Source organism: Lathyrus oleraceus, chromosome 5 (assembly GCF_024323335.1).
Source record: "Lathyrus oleraceus cultivar Zhongwan6 chromosome 5, CAAS_Psat_ZW6_1.0, whole genome shotgun sequence".
In the NCBI taxonomy this organism is placed as follows: Eukaryota; Viridiplantae; Streptophyta; class Magnoliopsida; order Fabales; family Fabaceae; genus Lathyrus; species Lathyrus oleraceus.
This window is the reverse complement of record NC_066583.1, coordinates 313733279-313743326: the sequence shown is the minus strand read 5'-3', so window position 1 is coordinate 313743326 and position 10048 is coordinate 313733279. Positions and strand designations below refer to the sequence as shown.

The 10048-nt window shown below is 34.2% G+C and overlaps 1 protein-coding gene across 1 annotated transcript; it reads right to left on the bottom strand.

Annotated features, from left to right (window-relative positions):
- Positions 1–1470: 1470 nt before the first annotated feature.
- LOC127084267 (probable Ufm1-specific protease) lies at positions 1471–8556 on the bottom strand. Its single transcript, XM_051024690.1, has 12 exons — positions 7893–8556; positions 6402–6661; positions 6128–6215; positions 5860–6035; positions 4814–4904; positions 4512–4634; positions 4315–4362; positions 4152–4228; positions 2799–2887; positions 2400–2511; positions 2173–2275; positions 1471–2053 (listed from the first exon to the last, which is right to left on the bottom strand). Exons 1-12 carry the CDS (start codon positions 8431–8433, stop codon positions 1824–1826), a joined length of 1938 nt encoding a protein of 645 aa, XP_050880647.1. The 5' UTR covers positions 8434–8556; the 3' UTR covers positions 1471–1823.
- Positions 8557–10048: the final 1492 nt, after the last annotated feature.

Genomic DNA, 10048 nt, shown 5'->3' with positions numbered 1-10048 from the left:
ATATGATACTTCCTCATTTTATGTTGAGAAGTGTCTAAAAAAGATGCGTCCAGAGATACATCTCTGAACGCCAGGGATAATAGTGACTTTTTACGATGGTTGGAGATGTTTAAGTTGTTGTCTAGATGTTTAAAAGAATAGAAAGAACAATCTCCTTATTTAAGTTGTCTAGATGTTTAAGTATTGATGGCTTAAAATGTTACTCTATTTCATTTTTATAAGCATTTTTTTATTCTTTCACCAATTCTTAATTGCTTTTTTTCTTGTCTCTCTGTTTATAATCTAATCATTGTACTAATCATTGTACTTCATGCACTTGATTTAATGTGATTAATATAAAAGGGTCTTGTCTTAATTAATATAAGCAAATATCACCTATGATCATTATATTCAATGTTATTATTTCAAATATATCCCTATCTTTTATATGTTTTTATGTATTTAACGATTTCCAAAGCAAATTATTTCAAATATATCCCTACCGTTTGTTCGTTTCTATGTTTTTAACGATTTCCAAAACAAAAAATAAGGGTAAAATTAAAAAGAACATAAAACTTTAATGCATCTAAACATTTTTTTTAAAGAGTAAACTTTTTTGTAAAGTTGGAGCAAGACTTTTTTTGTAAAGTTGGAGCAAGTATTTATTTTCTTCTAGATGCGGAGCCTGTACACCTTGTGTTTTTGCTACTCACCTCTTATAATCCTTGTGTTTTTGCTAACCACTGCATTTATTTCAGACCATTGAGCTGCAATCATTTCAATTTCTTCAACTCTAAAAAAAATGTACAACTCTAAAAAAAATGTACAACTCTAAAAAAATGCACTATAATTAACTTAAACTTCTGAATATGAAGGTTCTGTGGACAAGGACGAGTATGTGCCATAGTTCCAAAGGCTCTTCAGCTCACCTCTTATAATCCTTGTGTTTGCATTTATTTCGGACCATTGAGCTTCAATTATTTCAATTTCTTCAACTCTAAAAAAATGTACTAATAGTTAACAACTTAAACTTTTGAATATGAAAGTTTTGTGGACAAGGACAAGTATGTGCCATAGTTCCAAAGGTTCTTCAGCTCACCTCTTATAAGTCCAAATATGATAATAACGCATGTTGATTTAATCAAATTAAATAATGATCCGACTTGAGAGAGCTAAATCAATGATAATGCAAACAACTTCAAATATAATTTCCACCAAAAACTAGTTACCTATAGTGCAATTTGACCTAAAAAATTGAATTAAGGGTTTATAGAGATGCATCTCCAAAGTTGATTTGGAGATGTAAAAGTCTAAGAAAATAAGAATTTCTTATCAATTTGTGCTAAGGAGTGTGTATGAAAGATACGTCCGAATATGCATTTTCAAATTCTATGAACAGTTGTGATTTTTCACAATGGTAAGGAGCACTTTTAAGGGTGGAAAAAATAATCCACATATATAAACTCCCTTTTCAAAGAAAATAAGTGGAGATAAAAAAAAACACAAATGTATGGATATATAAGCCTCTCACTGATCCTGAGCAACTGGCATCTTGAATGCCAGGAAACATATCCATTCTATCCTACCTTGCCCATGTTCAAAATACCCTTTGCCCAGAATTTTGACCAAGTGACTAGACAGAAGATTCAGGTCAGGGCATAGTATGGCCGATAATTTTAGTTTTAGTCACAGCAAGTCAATTACAAAACATCACTACCCCAAAAGTGACCCAAGGAATGAACAACCATCATTTCCCAATCACATGTAACTAAAAAAAAACTTCCATTGCAAGAAATTGGGGTCTGGAAATTGGGAATTAGTTCCATCCATTGAATCCCAGTCTATCAAACCATGTTAGGCCTCTGTGGCAGCAGTAGATTATAAAACTTATCGTGCAAGAAGAAATTCTTTCCCTTGTTATCAACAGCTTTTTTCCACCCACACCATCCCCCATTGACTACTTTCTTCAGGTCATCCGTACCTGTATAGTGTGGATCAAGTATTAAAAATGCGCAATCTCCACTTGCATCATTGTAATCCACTCCCAATAGTGTGTATGCAAGTACACCACCACCTGAATTTAAGACCCAAATTGTCATCACTATACACTGTCAAATTTCAAGTGATCCCATATTTGGAGATGCCAAATAAATGGCAGATAGAATAAACTAAAATAATATAGCATCTACTAACCTATCATAATAGGTGTACTTTGGGTCTCAAAGTGCAATGCTAACTCTCGACATTTTTCCGGAAGCTCGGCTCCAGATCTAACATTGATGACTTTGCAAGTAACCTGTATTGTAAGATTCAGAATACAAATAATAAACATTCATCACATTTACAGTTTCTCTCTAAATTCTATTGTTCCTTAACTATCACAAACATCAACAAATATTAAAAATGAGCAGAACACTTACACCCAGAAGTTTGTCCAAAACAAAGCTCAACTCAATGGCACCAATCCACTCTCGTGACCCAATAAAAGAAGGATCTTTATCACCAATCTCGACAAGTGACTGCTGTATTTCTCTGAGACATTTGCAGGTTTGTTAGGCTAAATTAAAAACTAACAAATATTAAAAAAAACAAATTAATAATCCTTTGTATAGTGTGAAAAATCAAAATAAAACCAATTCTTAAAACCTGATAACAAATTTAAAAGATAAATGAAGAAGTAACATATCCCATCAAAGCAAAATCCATCAAGAGAAGAGAAAAACTATAAATGAAGAAGTAACAAATTCAAAAGATAAATGAAGCAGTAACATCTCCCATTAAAGCAAAATCCATAAAGAGAAGAGAAAAACTATAAATACCTATGAGAAGGAACTTCTATAGATGAGTAGTTTTGGAGTCTGAACCATGAAATGATAGTCTGGAGGGACCGATAAGCACAACCCCATCCCTAGAAAACACATAAATAATTAATTTCGGATACTACAAGAAAATTGAGTCATTTTGTTTTAAGATATGCTCTTGACACCACAATGGGAAATCCATACAAACCTAACAGATGAATCAAGAAGTAAAGCATAAGAAAATGAAAACAAGAGATGGGATTTGTTTAGTGAAAGAAGGTCAAAAAGACCTAGAATCTAGCACCTGAATAAGGCTAGCAACTCATCTCAGAAGTAACACTAAGGAGTAAGGACAACATAAAAGAAGCTTCAAGTGAAGCAAATAAAAGTGATTAGCCTGACTTTGATGCCTTTAAGCCGATTTTTAGTGCTAAATAAAATCAACGAGGTTAATGTTAAATACTAAAGTATTTGTAAAAGGTCAAACATCAGCTTGATAAAAGTGGACTGGAGGAAGCTCTTGCACTAACGGATTTCCTTTCTATAATAAAGCGAAGTACTGCTACATTTCTGGAATTTCGAAAGCCAGGATGGAAGTCCAACTCTAAAGAACATCGATACATTTTATTAAGCAGTGTAAAAACTACTAAAATTGATCTTATTTTGCAAAACATGTGAGCAACAGTAACCAGGATATAATTATTTTTTACATTTTAGAACAGCAGAAAGGATTTGATAACTCAAGGAAAGACAAAAGAAACCATGTTCATGTTTTCAACGAGTTGCATTTCTTGAGATACTAAAGGTAAATAAATATATTATGTTATAAAAATAGTTTATGCAAGCTTGTTCATGAGCACTTATTTTGATAAGCACTTGTGATATAAGCTGCAAATAAGCTGTTTATCCAAACATGCCCAAGTATTCTTCTTCGTCCTTTCCTTTCCTGGGTGACTGGAAGTTCTAATTTCCTATATATTATTTTATCATATAGCATAATTATACACTAAAACCACAGTCTTGATTGGCTAGCCTGATTTTATTTTGTATTAAACTTTTTACAGACAAATAAGCAGGAATTATTTAAAAGATAAAATTACAAGAATAACATTTGATAGCGTACTTTTAGACATTTTAATAACTTACAATGGTCTTTCGGTATTCAAATTTCAAACAGTAAACTGCAATTGTTGAAATAAGTTTGTGTTATCGATAATCTAAAACTACTCACTAATTACAACTATGGTGTGCTTGTGTTTCAATTTTAAATATTCCCACTTGGACAGTTTGATCAAGGCCAAGAATAAAAAATAAAGTTTCAACTTTCAAGAACATGTTACAGCTATTACGAAGTAGAAGAATTGCAATTACCGAATCATTGAAACCATCCTGAAGATAATGATGGTATTCATAGGAACCTTGAACAAGGGAAAGAGTTCCCCCAGTAACTGCATAAACCATGACATTTTAAATTAGACGGTGGGACAAAGAAGAATTATATTAAGAATGAGAAAAGACCATAATGGCAACTTACCCCCACTGCTTGGAATCCCAATGTGTACATCTCTGAGCAAAGCTGAACCTAATATTACCACTAAATATTAGAATACTTGGAACATTTTCAAGGAGTTAGTATTGGAAAATACAAAATGGAAAGAGGTAGATGCAATCATGATTTTTAGCATCTACACAACTTATAACATGAACTTTCTATAGAGATCTGCATAATACCTTTCTGTAGAGAGGCAGAACCACCATTTTTCAATTTTGAAAAATCCAAGGCATTGGCAATTCTTAGAAGGGGACGATCATAAGGTAGCCCCAACTTGAAGTGCAAGGATTTCCTAAATTCAACTGCAAAAAGAATGAAGAATTTATACATCACTGACATATGCTGAGATCATAAATGATAAAGCAGAGTGGACAGCCTTATAGATTCAATAGATACATTTCTTTCTGAAATATAGCAGCAGTACGCAGTATGGTAAAAGAAGAATCCTATCCATGGACAATGCAAAAGTTCAACAGCATACCTTGCTTCATTTCTGTCTCCCCAAAACTCAGTTCATAGAAAACAGTTATTGGATGCAGAATCCCGGGAGGACTGAAGTGATAAGGTCTTAGCTGACAATTGAATAAATTGTTAGTCAATCAAAAGAACAATAAGTATTGAATACATGTCAAAATAAAATTTTACAATGAAATATTATTGATAAATGAAACAAAAAAGATTTATAAAAAAAAAAACAGAAATTACTATGTACTATTCATGCAAATAAAATCACTTAAGAAATTTCACCTGATCGATTCCAAATAATAATCATCAGGGTGTGTAGTAAAAGAAAGTCCATATCTTAATTTTACTACGAGATAATATGTAGCAAAACAGGTTCAGATTAAAGTTAAAGCATTAGCATCTCACAACATGCATATATCTTTGTAATTGCACATTCATAACTCATAATTCATATTACCCATCAAAGAAGGAAGAAATAGGTCTGCTTCTTTAAAAACAATTAATCTGAACTATTCTAAAACTATAATCCAAATAATAATCATCAGGGTGTGTAGTAAAAGAAAGTCCATATCTTAATTTTACTACGAGATAATATGTAGCAAAACAGGTTCAGATTAAAGTTAAAGCATTAGCATCTCACAACATGCATATATCTTTGTAATTGCACATTCATAACTCATAATTCATATTACCCATCAAAGAAGGAAGAAATAGGTCTGCTTCTTTAAAAGCAATTAATCTGAACTATTCTAAAACTATAAGACAAATCTCCAAATGAAATATATTTGAAATTGAAAATTTAGATGCATTACAGCTCGTATTGTCACTTCATCTGAGAACTATTTTACATGGAGAAATAATGTACAAATATGGAATTGTGAATTAGCAAGACAAAACCAAAAACCCATCTGAAATTTAGCAATGATAGGATAAAGGAATGGCAATAAATAACAAAACATCAACTGACTAAAGAAAAATTATCTTCTTGTGACTTGGAATCATGGTGGCATAGTAGAACCATGGAAATCTTATATAATTAGAAAGATGAATTCATTGCCTCACCTGAGGATGTTGTACCAATAGGCTAGGCAACATAAAGTTCTGCATGATATTTAACTGGTCAATTAAGCCAGGGATGATTAAACGTGAAACTGCATGTTTGAGTGGAAGATCCCTGGAAGAATAGCACAATACATCTAGCTTAATATCCACAACAACGAGTCTGGCTTCTTCCAGGACTGAAAGCAATAACTCAATTTCAGTTGAGTTAATAATGTAAAAAACACCAGAGTTGAAGTAATTCAACACCAAATATGACCCAAATCCTGACCTGGAAGATATTCGGCAATAGGTGCAGCAGATGCTGATGACGGTCCTAAGCTATTAAATAGAACACTCACTTGGATAATATCTGCATTCTAAGCAAAAGAAAATTTCACAAAAATGGACGATAGCAGTCATTTAACTATTTGTAAAGGCAGCACAAAAAATAAGATCAACATATAAGCAAAATCACAAATAATATAACATAATATAGCAAAAATTAAATAGCTAAAAAGAAAATGGGAGAAAGATAAAAAGAATATCATAACCTTTTATTTTACCTCTATGGAAAAAGCTGTTTTATTGTTGATGGAAAAGTATGAACAAGATAGTGAGCTTGCATCAAAGCCCTCATCACTCTTAGCCAAAGGCTTGGTTTTGGAGAGGTCTGTGTGAAAATCTAATTGTGCACCTCGAACTATGGCAGGTCGAGGTTGATCTGGACAGGCTTTGCTCAATGCTTCTAACATGTACACAGCCTGAGGGTCTCTTAACTTGGCAATAACAGCTCCAGTTGCCTTTACATATGCTTTCTCAACATCTGCGGAACAAAATTTGTCCAGAGTTTACTGCATGTAGAACATAGTAAACCATGCATCTTAGATGATTCACTGACATTCAGATATTATTCTGTACGGCTGAACACTAAGATGTACCCAACTTATTTAACATTGAAATCAAATACAAGAATTTCATCTAATTGACTGCAAAAATACATGTCAAGTTCAAAATTAGTATTGTGGATCTTGGCTTATGGAGTCAGATTACACTGCATTCACAAAGCAGACATTCACTACATACAGCCAACAAGTTGGAACCATTGGACAAAGATAAGACGACTTCTCGTATCAGATCTAAAATAATAATTCAAGATACTTTTCCAAAATAAATAAATAATAATAACTCAAAATGCGAACCACTCGATGTTCATCAAACGATTTCGACAAATGACAGTGTGTTTTTGTGACTGCTTGTAATAAACTTCCTTAAGTTTAAGGGTCGCTGTCCTTTGTGACCTGCATTTTTGTGTGTATCACATATATAGTATGTGTATATCATCTTGAACTCAAAGTAAAGTGCTTTCAGCTAGAGTTTTCATTGCAACTCACTACTAGAGGCATGTGGTCAATAACTTCTACCAACTAAGGTACTATTCAATCAATATTTAAGAGATACTAAAGGAAACTTGAACTTAGGGCCTGTTTGGACGTAACTTAATTGGGAACTTGAACTTATGGGTTGTATGGATTATCTTATGTATTAGCAAGACTGTTTGGAAGAGTTTATGAAAACACATCATGGGTTGTCTGGATTGCCTTATGCATTTGCTGATTTAAGTTTATTTCCGTAAGTTCCTGATGATAGCTAATTAAAACAGCTTATACAACCAAAACAAAACCTTATTCCACTAAGTGGGGTCGGTTGCATGGTTAAACTTTTGCCATAATGTTGTATTCAAGACCATGCTTATATCCAAACCGTTAATCTCGAGATTTTTCTTAATAGTTTCTCTTATAATTTTTCTAGATCTTCCTCTAGCTCTAGTTGTTTTATCTCCATCTGACCTACTCTCCTTGTCTCTACATGTTCAATCCACCCAACACTCTCTAATACTGTCATTTCAAATGAAAACATCTTATATTATGTAAAAACAAGTTGACTTTATTTTATCATTTATGATAGAAAAATAGCTGAAATACAAGCCCTTATATATAAACACTTGCATGATAAGTTGTTATGAAATGAATTAAGTTGTTTCTGGAAACACTTACCAGATGGAGTTTTGAGTGGGTAATAAATTGGCAACTTAATCGGAAGCTCACAACGAAGCATGCAACCATTCTCCCACAAAAACTTCTCGGGATGTTGTTCCTGTATAATCGATGTAACAAGTTCAATTCCGCTTTTCGCATTTCCACTCTCCGACACAAAAAATCGGAGATCGCCGGAATCCAAATCGGAAACAGCTCCGATCAGCGGTGGTTCTTCCACCTTTCCTCCGCCGTAAAGAAAATTCCTTAATTGACGAGCAGCATCAATTGCGGCACGAGCATCGGTGTCGTCTCCGGAAGCTAGGGCTCCAATAAGTTGAAAGCCTTTCGGAATTAAGGTTAGAAGATCGTCGGATTCTTTGCGTAAATCGGGAGAAGAGGAGGAGGGTATGGTGTTGATGCATCGGAGGATGGAGACGATGGTAATTGGCGGTAAGAATGGGGATCCGATTAACCAGTAATGGATTCCCGGGTCGGATCCTTTGTTAAGTTGCTTTGGGCGGAATAGTAGTCTCACGCTGCGGTTGCTATCATCCGCCATCAGACTTCTTCTCTGCTTTCACTCTGCTGTTTTCAAATCAATTTCAACATATGACTATCGGCTCAATTTCTTTCGCTGGTATAATATTCAGATTTTTCATTTGCTGTCATGCAAAGTGTGATAAAATTATTTGTTAGATTTTTATTTTAATTATTGTTTAGTTGGTTTTTTTAGTACTTAGGATTTTCTTTCCTCTTCGTTAATAAATTATTAGATATATGAATTTTTTATTTAGATAATTCAGTATTTTTATTTTCTGATTCCATATTCCCTAACCCACGTTGATGATTCACCAGAGGTATTTGAGGATTTGAGGATCCAGGAACATCACCACCACCTGCAGCAGATTCTCTAAGATATTCAGACAAATTCACAAAGTCTTGTGTATCTAATGAAGTCATACCGCTATAGCTGAGTTTGTGACCCGTGTCAGAGTAGTTGGGGTGTGTTTGGGTTATTGGAGTGGGACCGAGACGATTGAAGGGAGACATTAGTGTGAATGATATGTCGAGGAAAGGTTGAAATGGTTGTTGTGATGTTTGGTAGTCATCTTGTTGTTGTATGTTTTGGCTTTGTGATGTTTGGGCTTCTTGGCTATAATAGGAGGGACGATTGATGTTAAATGATCGTTGAGTGTTTTGGCTATGGCGGCTATAGTGGGGTGATGTGTTGGGATGTTGGGTGTCTTGATAATGATCATCTTGTTAGCGGTGGTATGGGGTATGCTCTTGGTATTGTGGTTATGTGTTTGGCATGTTAAGGTCGTAGGTTTGTCTATTTGTGGACCGATAATTTTGTTGGGTATGGGATTGTAAGTAACCGGTCTGGTAATTTTGTGGGGGTTAAATGTTGAATCTTCTTACGTGTAAGTGACTTGGTGTGGGTCGTATAAGTACATATTCTCGGCGAGGAACTCAAATCCAACCGATCTATATCAAGTCATATAATTACGAGTTGGTTTTTCTTCGGTTGACATCACAACGTCACTTAAGACATGATCATGCCGGTGCTTCCATTTTCGACACTCAGATTTAGCAAAGTCTTGCCAGAGGTTAAAGTTCAATTGGTCGTTAACTCTTCACATATGTCATTCTCCGAGGTTTGTCGGGGGATCTGGGATGTGTTGAAGCATACCGAACTGCAATTTAATACGTTCACTATGGTGCATCTCCACAGTGGTGAACCTGATGATCGGTGTGCATGCAGTCCAAATAGTTATATCTTGTTTGTTGATTTCATGTTCATGATCCAAGTTTAGATATGGACGCCAAATGAACTAAAGAGAGAAAATATTAGATTATAAAATGGGTGATATTAAAAATAAATTATTACGAATTAATTTGGTTAATGGCAATACACCTGGTGGTCTAAGGTGATCCAAGAGATTGGGATACTAGATAATACAGTGTCTAGGACATCTGTTGTAACTCATACCACGAGTCGACCATCTACACCAAAAAAGTAAATATATTATTTAGAGATAATAATCGGTAAAGTATGTAAATATAGTTAATGTTAAGAACTTACTTTTGTGCGAACAGGAATGTGAACGGGTTGTGGTTGATGGACACTAGGGACGGTAGTCTGGACCAACCTCATGCTTAGAGCAAAACAG